Genomic DNA, 19,786 nt, shown 5'->3' with positions numbered 1-19,786 from the left:
GGAATATTCTTTGGATGGATTTAGACAACTTCCTTTTGGCCATGTGATTTTGAATTAAAGGATTATTACAGTTTGTTTAAGGGTTGTCTTTTTTGGTCTGATGAAGAGTTGTGGGCTTCAAAACATCACCAAAGTGGGATTATAATAAATTTGGCACCATAATGTGCCAACTTTTTTTCTATATTTACCTTTCTATTTTGGTTGGGCACCTGCACTTCCATGCTTCAGTTTATTCTTAGCATATTAACTTTTTGAAAGCTCTTTTATATTGGTTTCCTTGGGGGGGTTCAAGCCTTAATTGAGGGTTCAGACGCTCCTGGAATTCACACCCTGACTGGCATTGCTGACAGAGCTCATCCTTTACACTATTTAAGATCTGAGAACAATTTAGTCAATTCTCTTACAATGGTTGAATGAGGATTTGGTTAAGCTGGATTAGTGCATCAGGACAACTGTACCTTCACTGCACATCAAAAGCATGTGAAACTGCGTTCAGTTACAGTGTTCGCGCTGCAGGGTTGCTCAATTCCCCATGCATTCAGCACATATGAGCTCTATAACTCATATATACTATGAAGTAACAGACTGAGACTGCTTCATGCAGCTGTGGGCTTCACCCTGATCCCATAACTCCACAAACTGTAACATTTACAGGATCTGGCTCATGCTGAAGTATTTATACACAACCTCTTTAATCCTCTCTTTCCCCTCATCCCTTCATCCCCCCCTTTGAGAGCCAGCTAGTCCGTCTGCCAGCTTGCAAAATGGAAAATGTGAGCATCACCATACTCAAAAGGAGTATTACAACACACAACTCCAAAAAAAGACATTTCTGGTTTGTAGATATTTCTTGCTCTCTTTCTCTCCCCGCTCCCACCGCACTTTATGCGATAAGCCAGATATAAGAAAAAACAAATCAAGTCATTTGTTTTCAATTGTTTGATGGCTTTATAAGGGCTGATCTGATCTGCTCTGTTTGAGAAACAATTCATCAGAAAATATAAATAAATAAATAAAATAAATAAATAATAATACTCTTGTTTCAAACCCATGCACTTTCATTCATTCTTTATGCAATACAAAAATATATTGAAAAATTAGCTGGTTGCCCTTTTCCATGCAATTACAATGAATTCGGAAAAAAAAAAAAAAAAAAAAAAAAAAAAATATATATATATATATATATATATATATATATATATATATATGGAAACGCCCTAGAAAAGTGGGGTTTTTGACAATATTGGCATGAATCCTTTTTAATTTGTGATAATTTTGCACTGATAAGGGACAACACAATCTACTACGAAAACATATTTTATTACATAAACAGTTTATACATAGAATTTTTTTTTTTTTTTTTTTTTATTCATCAAAATATCCACCATTAGCAGCTATCTGACTGGGTTCTAATTGGTTTATTGTATTCTAAACTTAATTGGCAATCAATTGTTGAAGCTATTAAGGTGTGCTGACCCAAAAATCTTTTACAAACCTGGGCCAAGTTTGAACCAGTAACCAAGCATCACAGCTGGCAAAGGGGCATGTCTGACTTTGACATGTATATATTACCATTATTATGTAATCAAAATAAAAATTATTATTGCAATGATAATGTCAAGTTACTTGATACTAATGTATTTGCACCAAAATGATAAGGATTAATGCTGATAGCGTCCAAAACCACACTTTGCCAGGGGTGTTTCCAAACTTTTGGAGGACAGTGTATATAGAGCCAATAGTGAAAATAGCCCACCCTGTTAGTAGAGGTTATTTACACTAACTCTGCCCACCACTGTCTGGTTGAGCCAGACAATATTACAAAAGAAACCTGTTTGATAACAGGATCAGTGGCATTGGAGAGTAATCCGCCTTTTTCCCATGCCATTCTTTGCCCTATTCCCATCACATATCAGCTTGGAGAGGCATTTATTTTAAATAAAAATTAAGAAAATATTCAAAAAGTGAAAATAAAGTGCCTAAAGATTATTTAATAGTGGGAATAAAGTGTTTATCGGGTAGGGTTAGGGGAGGTAATGTCAAGTGCAAGTAATGTCCCAATAAAGAAGCATCCATTTATGAATTTATTAAATATAGCCATATACACTGAACATGATATACTGTTTTAAAACGTACTTGAAAATGTACTTTACTTTAAAATGTACTTTAAAATGTCTGTTTACTGTTTAGTTAATTTTCTGTCATGTCTGTATTAGTTCTCATTAGTTGCTATGGTTTCTGATTAGTTAATCTTCATCCAGCTGTTTAGTTCCCTCATTTACTATGTGTATATATACTCCCTGTTCTGTTCAGTCCTTTGTTGGTTATTGTTTTTGTCGAACGTGTTCTGAACCTTCTGAGTTTATTTTGGATTAAAGACCTTGTTATCATCATCTCCTGCGTTGTGCACTTTATACAGCCACCAATGTGTGACAGTACTATAATACACTGAGGTGCAAATAGTATCTAGCATCTAAAACTATTTACACTGCCAAAAATAAATCACACCAAAACTGCTAGTAAATTTCTCAAATGATTACAAAGAAATTACAAGTAACATAGTGAAATAAATGCATTTTTTTTTTTTAAACTGCTAGTAAATTTCTCACATGATTACAAAGAAATGGCATGTAACATGAAATAAACATAAAACATAAACATTTTTTGGGGGGGGGGTCATATTGGACTGCACCAGTCCTCATTCACTTTCATTACACTAACAGGGTGACCAGGATATTCTTTAAAAAAAAAAAAAAAAAAAAAAAAAAACTTGTTTGTGTTGCATGTATTAAAAAATACAGGTTTGGAAAACATGAGGCTTAAGTAATGATGACACAAATTATATTATTCTTAATGTGAACGATCACTTTAAAAATAACTGCTCTCACACACCCAGTCAGATGTGTTTGTGGATTTATTACCCTGTATTCTATTGTTTGGGGTAAAAAGTCCTTCATAAACATGGATTAGAAGATCACTGAAAACAAAACACATGTGTTTATTCTTTTGCTCTCCTTAACTTTCGCTCCCAAGGAGACCTCACGCGCACAAGCCTCCCCTCGTCATGGAAACTTCAAGCCCACATGTGCAATTTTGTTGATGGGAAAAAAAAGCTATGTTATGATTAGAGGAAACATAAAACGTCATGACCATTTTCTTCAGCTAATTTTGTCCTATTATGTGGCGAGCCTCCCGTTATAATCACTAAACATTCAACCTCTGTAACAGTGTGCAGACCAATGTTGGGGAGTAACTGACTGAAAGTATATGATACATTTTGCAGTAGAGTAGCTCAGCAGATTTAAATATATTGTTGTTTTTCAAGTAACAACAAGCTATTTATTTTTTTCAACAAGTATCTTGACCAAATGTTACATTGCTGCTTTCATTTCACATTGTTTGCACACACTAAACCAAATCAATACTTTTGAAACTGCTTCTGTGTCAAGAAAATCGTCCTCACACACAAAAAAAGATCCTAAGTGTTTATTTTTAACTAGTGATTTTACTAGTAATTTAGCATATATTGATGTGTAAATGTGAAAAAATAACTTAAAGAGTTGTGTAGGCAGGTAGTCTACTTATTCTTTTTTTTACGATAATGGGCATTAGTGTGACGTTTGCTATCACTTTTTTTTAAATTAAGTTGTTACATGTTTGATTATATTTTGTAATTGTTGTTGATTAATGATAGAAAATATTAATCCTTACAATCTGAATTTAAAGCTATATAAAATGTTACAAATTATTGCTTATATTGCAATACAAGCAAAAAAAAATATTTTGTATTGTATTGCCATTGATATTTGTATCAATGATACTGGTCTTGATAGTACTTGGAATAAAATTAAGACAATAAAGTTGCCCATCCCTTTTCAATTTATTCTGGTTAATCGCTTTGAACTAAACTTTCCTCTATGTAGCATTAGTTTATGTAAATTAATTGATTTAAAACAAATATTCACCAATTACAGCCCTAGCAAAGCATTTTGTTCTTTTTTTTATAGAGGAATATTTAGATAAATCTTGCTGTTTTGACTCAACATTGTGAGTTACGGCTTAATGTATTTATTTGCTTTTTAGCTGTATTTGGTGTAAATTTATCCATTTAAATTTACACTTATGTAAATTTATCCAATTAAATTCTAAATTAAATCATTGGATAGTTAAATTTAAAAAGATACTGCCACTTTAAATATCTTCAGTGTGGTTATAGTAGCTTGTGTAGTGAAGCTAACTGTTTTAAAAGAGTAGCTGGACTAGTTTTGTACACACTGAGAACATTGTTCACACACGCAGGTCAGTGGAATGAGGAAAAAAATGCGACAAGGTGAGTTTTTAAAAAATTACTGTGTTTTTAGAATGCCTTGTGAATTCACGAGATCTGCAAAAGAGATGAGAAGTGAGCAAAATGAACAAAGATGTCCGTCTAGCATATGTTCACATATAAAAAAATGGAAAAGCAGCTCGGTGCTATGCAAAAACGTTCTGTGTGAACAGCCCCTAACTAAGAGTAGCTTCAAGCTTGACTAACTACTTTAGTTTCTTCCACAACACTGTTGCAGACAGAGATCAGTGATGTGAAGCAGCATGTACATTTACGTCAAAACTGGACTTTCGCACTCAATTGAAGGTTTGCAAAAGCAGATTAATTGCAGTCTGGTTCCCCTTCATTCTGCATTACCTTCCTCTAGACAGAACAGATGCAGCACCTGCTGATTTTATGGGCATCTTTTCGCTGAAGTAAACACAGTCTCCACACGTCAACATGGCCTTTATTGGTCTCGTTCGCTCACAGACTTTGGGTTTGTTATGAGGTTTTGAAGTGGCAAACAGCAGCCAAAAGTATAACTGAAATAGCAAGGGGTTCAACAAATGCTGTCTGAGGATCAACTTATTACGCAAAAGAACATCCTGGATTGATCTGGTGAGATTTAAAAACAAAGTCTTATGAAATGCATTATGGTAGCAATTCTCGAACCTGGCATTTGCAAGCCACGTGGAGCTGTTTTTGCACTTTAATTTACTTCAGTTTAAACACACTTGTAGTTAAAGCTCAATGACTGTGAAGGACTATCCTGTCCTCTTTACAGGTGGTGCATCGTTCCCTGTCACACACAGATATGGGTCTCACATGTCATCAAACTGACAGGTTTTTCCTCCTGGAAAATGGAAATTTCATTACAGAGATTTTATTCACATAAGAGATTTATTACAAAATGGTTGTGTCTTTTTCCAGACAAGGTGTTTAAATCTAATAAGGGGAAATATTGGATTATCTGGGTGCAGCGTTAGCTTATATGCGAGATCAGCTCAGGACGGATTGGGAAAAAAATTCTATTAATGCCTGATAATACAAGACAAACCCTGTTCGCAAACACACACCGGCTCAAAACATTTCCCAGTAATGCCGCAACCTAATGAAAATCAAAGACATTCAGAAATGGTCAATGCATGTTGACAAGAAATGTCAACCAATGTCAGCAACATCCTTCAGTGTGACATACATGTCACAACCTCATTATACATGAGGTTTTTCAGACAACATGGAATATTTGTACTTTTAAAAATGTATTTATCGATTCATTATTTGAGCAAACAGATACAAAATTATGAAAAACTAGAAACTTGACAAGAAAGAAGAAAAAACAATAGTGACCAGTTGCAGTACCTAAAATGTGCACTTTTCCATATTTAGTAGTGCAAAAGAAAAGCCTCAGTAATACTACTGCACATTTGTTAGGGATATGAACAGACCCATAACCATAAATATTAAACTTAAGCATGTAGCTCATTCTGCGCTGAATGATTCCTCAAATCACATCGCTTGTTTAGGAGAAGTATGCTGTTGCTTTTACTTTATAATCAACCAGTCTTATGATTTTTCTCTAGTGGATAATAAAATAAAATGAATGAAACCCTATTAACCACCCAGAACACCTTAACAACTACCTAGCAACCGCAAAGTTGGTGGTTCATTGGTCAACCGCAAACATTGGCATCACCCACAACATCGTAGCAGCGTACTCCACTTATACAATATTTTATAACAAAACCTAACCAAGAAAACCTCCTAAAAATGTTCAGATTATTAACAGTGTTATTTTAGTGTTGCACAGTTGGCTTGCAGCACAAACGAACTGGATGCAGGAGTATACAACAAAAACTAATAGTCGACTAACCGTCAGTCGTCGGGAAGTGGTTTAGTCGACCAAAATTTAGTTGCAGGGGGAAAAAATCCACAGGAAGTGGCAAAGTAATGCAGTCTGTGATGGACAGATTGTTAACAGCTAGTCTTTGTGGTAATTACAGTACATCGGGCAGGACATCCAATGCTCGCCTATCATTCATCGACCTCAAATATGGCTTATCATCTGAAACATGTAAGTAGTAGCAACTTTACATGGTTGCTTGCTTTAATGTTAACCTAAAAAAATGTGGGCTATACAAGTGTTTGTGCAGAGTGTGAAATCGAAATAGTAGGGCGCTTACTGCATGACAGCTATGGAGGCACCAGTATGATCACTTTTGGTCATTTTTGGTCATACAGATAAGAGTAATACATCTTTTGAATCTGTGAAGAGTCTACTTTTATTAGTGTGCACTCACAGTAACAACAAAATGTTGTGCTTTTGTAAAATAATGAAAGCAAACAGTGTGCAATTTCTGTCCTCTCTCTGTGAACCTGAGCGCGCCAAAAAAATCCCAACTGAAACTCCATGTAACCTTCCTCATAGACATGAAAAATATATCTATAGAAAGCGAAATTTCTACTTTAAAATAAATCTATTCAAATGGAAAACAAATATTCTCAGGTTATGTAATCCATATGAAACATGCAAATAGGCGCGTCCAACACTGTGGAGATGACGAGACAACATCGTCAACTTCAGAACTGCAGCCAAAATTACAGAAAATTCTAGTTTATCAATTCATTTTTAAAATGTTAAAGCAGTCTTCTTGCTGTTTTCCCCGAAGCATTCAATCATTACTTCTGCCGGCACGCTGTGGCACGGTTTATGTGTGCGCTTGAACGCTGATTAGGCTATGAAGGGGTTAAAGGCTCTTTATTATGATTTAAATGGCTTATTAATAAACATGCAATTAGCCGACTAATTGCTTAAAATGAACGACTGCTTGTCGACCAGAAAAATCTTTAGTCGAGAGCAGCCCTAACAATTTTAGTCCCTGAAAGGAGGGAGTACTCGATACAAGCATCACTGGTGATGGGTACATATGGGGCACAGATCTCTGGGAGCGAAGTGAGCTAAACCCTAGAAAGGGCTGAAGGGTGAAAGCCTGAGCAAAAACTCTTGCTCCAAGATGAGAACAACCGTCTTAGCTCAGCTCTGGAGGAAGGGAGGCCTCAACAGGAACAAATTCCACAGGAGGGGCCTGCAACACTCAACCCCGCGACTTGATAATCAAGGAGCTTCTGGCGGAGAGACTGCTCTAAGCTCGAACTAGATAAAGCTACTACCAAAGCTCTAGAGAGTGGAAACTTCAGAATAGTGCTTTCCACTCTCTAAATAAGAGGAAGTTTAACAACACTCAAGGATAACCACAGGGGAGACTTTCTTACGAAAGCCTACGGCACCTGGCTAACTGTCAGTGCCTAAAACCACTAGGGAACTGAAGCTCAGCATATCGCTTCTACTCTAATACCAAGAGGAGTCTCAGCTCAACCTAGGCAAATTGAGGAGGCTGGAAAGCCTGGTACTCGCATTAATAGCCTAATGCAGAAGGCGGGCCCCGGCTGGGGACGACTCTCACAATGAGAGGAGGCATACTAGGATCACTAGCTGCCAGTCCTAAGCTGGACAGGCTTTCCTAGGAGTAGCCTACTCCGAGCTACGGCATGCTAGAAGGCGGAAAAGCTGCAGCAGAACTGCCTCTGTCTAAAAGACATATTCCTAAAGTACTAGCCTAGGCCGGATATCAGGGCACCCCAAAAAAAAAGGGCCGACACACACGCATTCATGACCATCCTGGAGCTCAATGGATCAGAGACTTCAGCCTGACAACACTAAAGAAAGGAGGCCGGCTCACAACACAAAGTTGAACTAACCACTTGGAGCTCAATGGAGAGTGGTGAGTGAGGTGGCTTCCTCTTGTTTGAGAGTCTCTATTCGAAGCCACCTCACTCACCACAGGGTAATGTCAAGGTGGCCCAGAGAGGGCCGACACCTACAGTAATGATCTATCTGGAGCTCGGGAGAGGGGAGTCTTCAGCATATCGCCTTTTACTTTCTAAGTGAGAGGAAACCACTTCACTCAACCTAGGTAAGGCATCAAGGGGGCCTAACAAAGGCCATACACCTTAAATCGTGATACTACCTGGAGCTCAGCAGAGCAGTGGTTTCAGCAAAGCGACTCTTTTCAATGAGAAGAAGCCAACTCACTCAACCAGAAGGATTATCAGTGTGGCCCCCAAAGGCCCGAGCACCTGACATATATAAACTATCTGGAGCTCAGATGAGCGGCAGCCTAGAAAACCGACTCTCAAATCGAGAGGAGGCCATGCCATTCATTACAGGTGATATTTCGTTCTGAATGTTACCTGCTATATAAAAACCTCACAAAGAGAGGAGGCACATAGTAAGGGTGTCACGATAACCTTCTCTAATAATGGGAGCTCCAGGGCCCAAGTTAAATGCTCCAATACATAAAGTATATATATATATATATATATATATATATATATATATATATATATATATATATATATATATATATACACATCTTTAATATAAAGCATCAAAAAGAATAAACACCCCCTTTATTCCTTTCTACAGGGATCTGAGGTCACTGAATTTATAACGGCTTTCATGAAGGGAGAGGTAACCTAAAAGCTCAACCTGAGACCTTAAAGAGCAGAGGCCTAAATGTAAAAGTGGCCTGCCATACTCTTCAGTCTGAAAGGATGCGCTCACTAACAAGCTCTGTGCCGGACCACAGAAGCATCCCAAATGATGGAAAAAACACATCATCGGTCCAGCCTCAGGCCTGATGTAAAAGCGCCTGTGATGAATAAATGTCCCCTTTTTATTCCTTTCTATAGGGAGCTGAGGTCACAGAGGTCTATCTGGAGCTCTATCTGCTGCTGCATATGTCCTGCCATATACAGGCTGGACCAGAGCTTTCAACATATCTAAGCTCACGCAACCCCTCAACATCTGCATAAATGACATGCCGATGTTGACGAATGCGGGACAAAAATTGATTCTTCCATGCCCTGACGATCTCAGAGTGGAGATTAAAAGGGAAAGGAAGACTCATATACATGGGTGCAGATAATAACACGTGACTGGGGTTACCACGGGAAACACACACAGTGTGATCAAATAGCTTGCGCTTCTCGCCCAAACAAACAATGCACAAGTAATGAATCACCTTCGATAATGAACGCGATATTGCGTAGCTTGTCAGTGATCTATGGTTCTGTCTATTAAATGGCGCTCCATTTGAAAGCAGGTGATGGCGATTTAGCGGTAATCAGGGAACCGGCTTTACTGATGAAATGCGTGTGACAATCGCATGCGATATATCGCCCAGCCCTAGTACAAATACGTGTACCCCTAACTGGAGTATCTCTGACATACTATAGTTTTTAAATAGTTTGAATTAATTTTATATTTTAAGTTTTCATTTTAATTTTAACTAAAATTTTAGTCATTTTAGTCTATATAGTTTTTTATTGTTTTTTTATTCAGTTTTATTTTTAGTTATTTTAGTACATCAAGTTAAATGAATGAAAATGAGAAATGTTCCTTGGCAGCTATAGTAGCTGAAATAAAATAAGTTGAATTTTTAAATATTTTATTTTAGTTGTTTATTTTATTTCAAGTAAAAAAAAAAATAAAAAAAAAAAAAATATATATATATATATATATATATATATATATATATATATATATTATGGTTTTGCTTAACTATAATAACCCTGATATTTATCAACTATATACCATCAACTTAACATTTCTTTAGTCTTTTGTCTTTCCTGATAACGCTGCAAACTTTTATGCTCTGCAATAATTATTAGCAAAGCACTGTGGGACGAGTAATTTAAAAACTGAGTGAACCGTGACCGCAAGGAATTACTCCCACATCCTGAGTCAGTGTGTACATCACAGACACCGCAACTCTGCTCATTCACTGATGTCAGCCCTCAATCACAGCACAACAACACCGTCTTATGAGCTCACAAACATGCTCAGGTGTGATACGAGCACCAAAAGAGGAGTTGAATTTACAACATGATTATAGATTTTTACAAAAGCAACAAAAACTACACAGCCATGACTAGCCTTTTAGTACAAAGTATAACAACATGTTGTTATGCTTTGTACTAAGAGGCTAGTCCTAGCCACTCCCACAGATCAACCAGCTGTCTTTGATGATCCACTAATTACTAATAGCTCAAGAAGACTTGTTTGAACCATTGATGTGTATCCTGAAGAAGGCAGTGTCGCCGAAACGTGTAGCTCTACACTTCTAATTGTTTTTAATGATTTAGCCCAGCTGATTAAAGGCTTTTTACTTTCACCACATGAGTGCCTTAGAGAATTTCGTCCTCAAAATATGATTATGAATTTGCTTGCTAACATATTTAGGACTATTTCATGCAACTTTATTCATACTGTACACTGATTTCACAATAAAAATAGTTTTTGTTTGTTTTAATCCTATAAAGCCTATTGTATAATATTTGATACATGCATTTCTAAGGCCTCTAAACGATCAAATTATCAAAACTTTACAGAAAAACCTGTTGTACACAACCTACCACATGCCTTCCCTAGTGAAAAAAAAGTATACTTTATTGTATTTTAAATATATTCCCTTTTTCTATAGTACACTGCAAATATACTAACAAAAAATGTACTATCATTAAATATATAAAAAGTATATTAGTATCATATTTTCACAATGCAACTTTTAACACACTTTAAAATAATTGTACTTTAGTATATTTTCTAAAAAATATATTTTAGAAAAATATACTTGAAGTGTAAGTTCAGTTCATTTTTTAAAAGTGTATTTATTTGCACTTTATAAAAATATATTTGAGGTATATTTTAACAGTGTGCTGAAAATGATCATTGTAACAATGCACTGAAAGTGTATTTAAAAAATACATTATTTAATATCCTGAAGTTGTAGTGTATCTAATGTTAAATTTGAGTATATTTTTTAAGCTTACTTCTTCATCCTTGGAATTCATTATATTACTTGTGCTATTTATTTCAGTATGAATGCATTACAAGCCCATTTAGTATATGCAGTGTAGCCTATACAATTTCCAAATATGTGTAAATGTTTATTAAGTTTACACTGGCAGAATCATTTTACAGTCGTACACACAAATCTATATTAAAGGGATAATTCACCCAAAAATGAAAATTTGATGTTTATCTGCTTACCCCCAGTACATCCAAGATGTAGGTGAATTTGTTTCTTCAGTCGAACGCAAATTATGATTTTTAACTGCAACCGCTGCCGTCTGTCAGTCAAATAATAGCAGTGGATAGGAACTTCAACTATAACAGTAAATAAAACTTGCTTAGACAAGTCCAAATTAAACCCTGCGGCTCGTGACGACACATTGATGTCCTAAGACACGAAACGATCGGTTTGTGTGAGAAACCGAACAGTATTTATATCATTTTTTACCTCTAATACACCACTATGTCCAACTCCGTTCAGCTTCCTGTTAGTGAGGTCAAAAAACGCGTTCTGGTGACGGAAGTGATGTCTCGCCATATACTTCAATGAGCGCGAGACATCACTTCCGTTGTCAAAGCGCGATCTGACCTCACTCACCGGAAGCTGAACGGAGTTGGTCATAGTGGTGTATTAGAGGTAAAAAATGATATAAATACTGTTCGGTTTCTCACACAAACCGATCGTTTCGTGTCTTAGGACATCAATGTGCCGTCACGAGCCGCAGGGTTTAATTTGGACTTGTCTAAGCAAGTTTTATTTACTGTTATAGTTGAAGTTCCTATCCACTGCTATTATTTGACTGACAGACGGCAGCGGTTGCAGTTAAAAATCATAATTTGCGTTCGACTGAAGAAAAAAAGTCACCTACATCTTGGATGCCCTGGGGGTAAGCAGATAAACATCAAATTTTCATTTTTGGGTGAACTATCCCTTTTAAACAACACACCAGCAGCAACACACGTAATGCGAAAAAATATGTCGAGTGGTTAAACTTCAAATGTCTCTTCAACTTGGTCTGTGACCAATCAGATTTTGTTGCTCACTGCCTTCAGCCAATCAGAGCTGCTGACGTCACGGTCGTCGTCTGAATCCCCTCGCTCAGTCACTCAGGTGAAGTATAATGTCGCAATGTATAATTTATTTAATAAAACACTGAAAGCGCAATACATCGCTCAATCTTGGGCATTCTGACCAGTTCAATCAAGTGACATCGCAGCCTGACCGTGATGGTGACGACAACCGGCTAATCTAATGGCCTACGCGATCCTGAAAGAACCGGAGAAAAGTGCTGCCATTGGGAGGTGAGTTGTAGTCTACCAGTTAACAAACTTTATTTTATTTTCTTTAACAAACGGAGAGCGTTATTTCGGTTTGATATCTCCTTTTTGAGTTTGTGTGTGGTGGTTTATGGCACATGTTTGTATGCAGCACCAAAACATTCATATGATTGGTCAAATCGGCCCGTATTCTGTACGATATTAATTCATAAAGTGTTTTATGCTTGACTATGTACCGAAAACAATATCGACATGCCATACTGATACAGTTCCCTGCTGCTAATCCTCATTTACTGTTCAAAAATAGTATTGGTTCAATGTAGGATTTAGACAGACTATTGTAAACGTGAATAAAGAGTTGAACATGCTGTCTTATATCTTTGGTATATTCTGTCAACAGATGCTGTTCTTCACGAGTCTCTGCGGTCATATTGTGCCATCAGACACAAGGAGAAGCTCATCAAAAAATGGAATAGGCCTATAATGTGTCATTTGTATTTGTGTATAGAGGGTCACCATGGTCCAATATGTTTTTTTCTTTAATGAAAAACATGGTAAGTTTTGCTGAATCTAAGTTTAAATAAAAACTATTGGATTTGTCAATGAAATATGTCTCTTCATTAGTGATGTTGTTACATTTTATTTATTTTAATGGCCTTGAAAACAAATGCATTCAACTTTGGGAAAATGTGTTAAACTGTATTTAAATAGTAGCACAACTGTATTGTGTGAGATTTTGATCCGCTTCAAATGCTGACTATATTATACAAAGTATAAGTAATAACAAAGTGTATTGTTATTGACTGCAAAGTGTGTAATGTTTAATATCTGGAATAAGCCAAAGGTACTGAGCATACAGTATATACTATTACCTGTAAAATAATATATTCAGTGTATATTGCTTGTGTTTTCTGAAGACACTCATAATTATTTTGTAATGTACTTAAATCACAAATAAAGTGTACTTATAACACAAAGTGTACTCATAACAGAAAGAAAGTATACTTATAACACAAATAAAAGTATACTTATAACAGAAATAAAGTATACTTATAACACAACGTATATTATAACAAAAAAATATACTTTTAACACAAATAAAGTATACTTATAACACAAATTAAGTACAATTTAATATCACTAATCAAGCATGTAATTAGTCCCTACACAGACATATACTTAAAGTGTACTAAGTATACTTGAAGTTGTTCCAATTTAGCACACATAAGTATACTAAATATACTTAAAGTTGTATTTTAATACTACTTAATTTCAACTTAAATATACTTAGTACAAAATTAGTTGTTTCAAAATAGCACACTTTAAATGAACTAATCATTAGCACACTTGAAATATACTAATAATTAGTCTTGCTGCAAGTATACTTAGTATACTTTTTTTTTCACTAGAATTCTGTTGTCTGATTGATATCTTACTTTTTTTAGCAAGTAAAAGGCCTTTTAGTATAATTGTAAAAATGTCCACCTTCAGATCAAGATATATTTGCCTTTTTTTAATAAAGTAAACGTAAAAATGAATTTCATATTGTTATTAATATTTCAAGATAAACATTTACTCAACTGAAACAACTTAGTTTTGCTTGATTATCCATATATTATGTTCAAATGTATCAAATATGATCTATCAGGCTTTTGAGGAAGGTTTATTTGTTCATCTCTCAATCATCATTGTATTGCATTACATTATATGTATTTTGCCGTCCACAATAAAAACCTACAGAGCTTTGATCAAATTATGTATTTAAATATCATCTTATTAAGACATATTATTGGGAGATAGAGTGACAACTGATGGCTATATGCAATTTGCATATAAATACAAAATTTCTGTTATACTGCTATAAAGATCTCATTGATTTACATTACAAGCTATCATTTTGACCATATAGGCCTACTGTAAATAAAAACTGCACCAAATTTCATATTTTTGCTCAGTTTGGGCCTCTGATTAAAAGAGGTGTTTTATTCCTCCTTGAGTATGAGCTCCATGTTCTCACTATTTCATATTATATTAATCAAAAAAGCCTGATATATGAAATATGACACAAAACATAAAACATATACTTTTTTTTTTTAAATTTACTTTTATATTTGGTCAAAATGGTTCAATAAACTCTTTAATTAAATATATGTGTGTGTGTGTATATATATAATTATTTCATATGTCAGACTTTAAGGGTTAATGACAGCATTACAGCATCAGCTCCATGAATTCCATACGTTTGTGTAAAACCTGATGATCATGTTCTTCAGCATGACTTGAGATGATCCAAAGACCATCAAATGAAGAAGAACAGACTGTCTGTACAAATAATCACACGATCAATGTCAAATTTATTCATTTATTTTTGTTGACTTAGAAATCTAAAATTTAAGGTGCTCTTCTTTGCTTTAACTCCAAAAAACACTGTTTATTTCCAGGTTTAAATGAAAAACAAAATCCCATATGTGGACTTTGGACTCCACTGTAAGTACCAAAGTATGTAAGTACCAAGTATGCACTTGAAAACTAGTTTTAATGTTTTAACCTGTAAAACTTGCTTTGACTGCTGTTGAAAACAAACAAAAAGCATAAATATAGCCTAAAATATAGTAATTCATGTAAAAACAATGAACATTTGGCATCCTCCAGTGACACATGACATGACAAAGTTACATCAGATTGAACACAATGCTGCCTATTGAAATGTGACAAACGCTAAGCAAACACAGCTGGCTCTTACTCTGAAGGTTTTGGTGCTGGGGGACGGAGAGGAGGGTGGTGAGTCCGACAAGGACTTTCTGGAGCGAGAGGAAAGGTCCTTGCTGCGCGAATAGAGCGATGACATCTCTCTTCTGGATAAAAAGGAAGATCCCTGACAAACGCAGGCACAGTTTCACACAGCTGTGGAGACGGCCATGGACTGCTGGACGTGAAGTAGCCTAAATACGCTCAACAGGTGCAAACGTGTGCGTCCAGAGGATCACGCGGAGCGTGTGTGTGCCGAGACTGACAGGCGATCTGTGTTTCTGTTCCTTCCGCACGGCACGGTGGTCATTAGAGAAAAATGAAAACAATTAGAAGCACCTCTACACTTCGCTATCTCCACTCCCTCTATCTCTATTTCCGTCCCACTCCCTCTCTCACAAACGCATAAACAACAGTCGCGGTCTGCTCCGGCTGATGTTCTCTCTTTGACACTCACTCATTCATACAGACACACAATGAGAGCTAAATAAGGAGAGGACGTTTCTTTGTTAACTTTACAGACGGCTGAAAGCCCTCCCTCACTGTTCGGTCTACATACAATTACTCCACACAAACACTGAAAGAACAAAACTGTTTTCACTCGGTCCCACTCAGCTCCGTCGCTCTCTCACAATCTCTCGCTCTCTCACACAGTCTTTTCACTTAGTTCTTCTCTCATATTCCTTCTCCTCTTTCTCTGGCTCACTACCAGGTGCTCTAGTTTATATCTATTATATTTGACTAATTTAAACAGAAAATGATTGTAAAAATGAAAACCTGTTGAAATAAATAAAATAAAAAAGATCATTCTGTCATCATATACTCACCTTCATGTTATTCTAGACCCGTATGACTTTCTGTCTTCCTGTAAAGCACAAAAGGAGAGACTTTGAAGAAAGTGCTGGTCACTCCTTTCCATGCGATTTCAATGAATGACAACTGGAAGTTTCCAAGCTGAAAAACATTTGTGTTATACTGTATATTGACTTGGAAGATTTAAAATACTGTGCATGAGGCATATTAAGCACTTTTATGGGGCTTATTTTGGAGTTTGAATGTCTCAGTCCCCAATGACTATGGAAAGTAGCTAACAGTATATTTCTTTAAAAATGTGAAAAATGATTAGATACATGCAATTTATATTAAGTGTCTTTAACTACTATGTACTAACATTTAATCAATCATTTGATACAATGCACTTAGCTATACATGTTTTTACATTGTTAATATTATTATAATTACCTGCATGCAATTACATCTGTAATTAATTCCTGTAATTACATCTATAATTACACTGTTGACCCATCCCTTACACCTTAACCCATTAAACCTACCCATACCACCAGACCTGTCCCTAACCTTACCCGTATCCACCTCAATAGCAACACGTGTTTCGCAAACATGAACACAATAATTACATTGTACTTTTTTTTTTCTTTTTTTTTTTTTTTGATGTAAGTACATAGATACGGTGGCCCAGTAGTGCACAACACAACAAAATTAAAAAAGCAAACATAAGTTCACAACACAACGGAAACAAGCCACAACACAACGAAATAAAGCCACAACACAACGGAATTAAACCACAACACAACGGAATAAGCCACAACACAACGAAATAAAGCCACAACACAACGGAATTAAACCACAACACAACGGAATAAGCCACAACACAACGGAATTAAACCACAACACAACGGAATCAAGCCACAACACAACGGAAATGCTCCGTTATGTAAGCATTAAACCGTTATGTTTTTTTATGTAAGCTAAGTATGTAAGCATTGTATATCGACATGGTATATTAATTAAAAATCAACTACATTCACAATAGCTTCATATTTATACTTGTGAATGATTTGACGCGATACCACGGCGCATGATAAAGGGAACATCCACCAATTCCACCAAGTGGTTAAAACGTATAATTTGTATTCATTAAAATTACTTTTAACATTTAAAAACAGACATGTTCAAATTCCAAAGGTTGTTAGTTCCTGTTGGTAAGACTGACAAGCTTTGGAATTTGAATATGTCTGTTTTTAAATGTTAAAAGTAATTTTAATGAATACAAATTATACGTTTTAACCACTTAGTGGGATTGGCAGACGTTCCCTTCATCATGCGCCGTGGTAGCGCGTCAAATCATTCACAAATAGGCCTAAATATGAAGCTATTTTGCACGTAGGTGATATTGAATTAATATTTCATGTCGATATGCAGTGGTTACATACTGTTTAAACTAATTGTGGTATTGATATTACTGCCGACTCTATAGAACATTGGCAAGGAAAACTAACTTTACCGAGCTCTGAGAGCCCCCTAGTGGTCGGGAGCATTTCCGTTGTGTTGTGGCTTGATTCCGTTGTGTTGTGGCTCGATTTCGTTGTGTTGTGGCTTTATTCCGTTGTGTTGTGGCTCGATTTCGTTGTGTTGTGGCTTTATTCCGTTGTGTTGTGGCTCGATTTCGTTGTGTTGTGGCTTTATTCCGTTGTGTTGTGGCTCGATTCTGTTGTGTTGTGTCTTGATTTCGTTGTGTTGTAAACTTATGTTTGCTTTTTTAATTTCGTTTATGTTGTGCACTACTGGGCCACCGTACATAGAAGTTAAAAACACCTCATATAAAGTTGGACCAAATTATTTTTCACAGAAGAAATACAGTTAAAAGAAAAAATACAGGTTTAGAACAATATGAGGATGAGTAAATGATAACAGAAATTGTATTTTTGGGTGAACATTGCTTTTAACAAGTCCTACCTGTATTTCCACTGTACTGTAAAAAATACTGAGGAAGTATAAAGTATAAAGAACCCTATAATTTACAGTGAAAAACTATATTTTAACAAGGCTGTCAGGGACAGTCCAGGCTCCCTCCACACACACACACACACACACACACACACACAGTGCTCACTCTCCTCTCTGATTACTAATCACACACACCTGCAGCTCAATGTCTCACCCAGCATCTCTACTACATGTAACCCCCTTGATCTGTATATTTACATTTTTTTTTTTTTTATAGTCATATAGTGAACTTATTTTTTAACTCATTTTTATTTGTACACAATGCAATGCTTCTGTATTTGTTGCAATACTACGGCAAACCTCTAGAGGTCAGTAAACACTGCAGTATGTTGAGTGAGTCATTCAATGTAAAATTCAGATGAAGAAGCCAGCAGCTGAACTTGCTCGCACGAGGTTGGCATGAGGTGCAATAAATTATTCAATTTCGTTATGTTTCTTCATTTCAATATATATTTACTTTTACTAAGACTCTTATTGATTGTCCAGGTTGTCGATTCATCCTGTCACTGAACCAGTCAATTCTTCTGATTGAGTTTTAGGTTTACGAGATCTCTTGGTGAGTTTTGCTGATTTATGCATTACTTTGAACTAATTGACATTTATCTTTCTCTATTTGTAGTCATAAAAACCAATCAGATTTATATATAATGTTTAAGAATGTAATTTTGTATGTTCAGGAGGTCGAATTGTTACAGAGTTAATTTGTGTACAACATTAGTTATCTGCAGGGCTCAACGCTATTTACTTCGGTAAAGTTGGTTTTATATTCGCACATTCGGACTTCTGATGAATTCAGACTTTCCAATAAATGTGCAATAAATTAATGTTTGTGAATTTTAAGCAGCGACATGATATTGACAACCAACGATTGTCAACTTACAACATTTTTCACAGTCGATCAAAATAGGCAAGTATTGTTTTAATGGCATATTTACTTGTGAATGTCCACTGAATGTCCAATGTAGTGTGATTAACAAGGCTATTGAATACGGATGTCCGAATGTGTGAATATAAAACCAACTTTACCGAAGTACGCTATTTTTTCTGCTGGCCCGTTTAGGCCAGTGGTTCAATTTTTTACTTGCCCTGCTCAAATTTTCATTGGCCCCTCAACAAAAAATTAATAAAGTAAAAGTAAAGAAAACGGGCCTATAAAATAAGCCTAGTTATTGTTTCCGTTGTTTTTGATACATTTAACCTTAATAAATACGGTTATATGACACCAAAAGCTGCTAGATTAACTCACTTAAACGTTAAATATTCTTAGACAAGTAAACAGTAATACAATAGGAACATATGAACAAATTACAAGTAAAAGCACAAAAATGCAACAGAACAAACATATAAATGAAATAAACGGTGCTTTTCAGGTTTTTATGTAGGTTTAAACAGGAGATTTTCAGGTAGGCTATAGAAATTGTAATGTAATATATAACTATAAATCTATAGTAGCCTGACTTCGTCATACTCATATTCTAGGCAGAATGTGAGTCTGATACTGCTCCATTGCACTTGAATTATGGGGCGTGTCTTAACCAGAACCAGTAAAAAAAACAAACTCTGCACTCAATTGGATAGACCTACAACCAACCAGAGCAACGCAGTAAGTGACGTATGTTGAACTTGTACTTAAACTTTTGCCGAATCCCGTTGGAAGGACGGCAAACACATCTTTCCCATCGACAAATGCCTTGATTGCGGTTCTTTGTTCGTCTTTTAAAATTAAT

General features: G+C 35.8%; 1 protein-coding gene across 8 annotated transcripts in view; it reads right to left on the bottom strand.

The window, feature by feature from the left end:
* The window catches only part of LOC125259734 (protein phosphatase 1 regulatory subunit 12B-like), a 54,030-nt gene extending 37,822 nt beyond the window's left edge, over positions 1 to 16,208 (bottom strand). For 2 of the 8 annotated variants that reach the window (XM_048177628.1, XM_048177621.1), the window contains exon 1: positions 15,247 to 15,896. In XM_048177628.1, the coding sequence (XP_048033585.1) occupies positions 15,247 to 15,351 (105 nt within the window). In that variant the 5' untranslated portion in view covers positions 15,352 to 15,896. Of the gene's footprint in view, positions 1 to 15,246; positions 15,898 to 16,078 lie in introns of those variants that run through there. The other 6 variants (XM_048177625.1, XM_048177626.1, XM_048177622.1 and 3 more) reach the window with 5 other exon arrangements.
* Positions 16,209 to 19,786: the final 3,578 nt, after the last annotated feature.

Source organism: Megalobrama amblycephala, linkage group LG24 (genome assembly GCF_018812025.1).
Source record: "Megalobrama amblycephala isolate DHTTF-2021 linkage group LG24, ASM1881202v1, whole genome shotgun sequence".
Classification (NCBI taxonomy): Eukaryota; Metazoa; Chordata; class Actinopteri; order Cypriniformes; family Xenocyprididae; genus Megalobrama; species Megalobrama amblycephala.
Note: the sequence above shows the minus strand (reverse complement) of the source record. Positions and strands in the feature narration are given on the sequence as shown.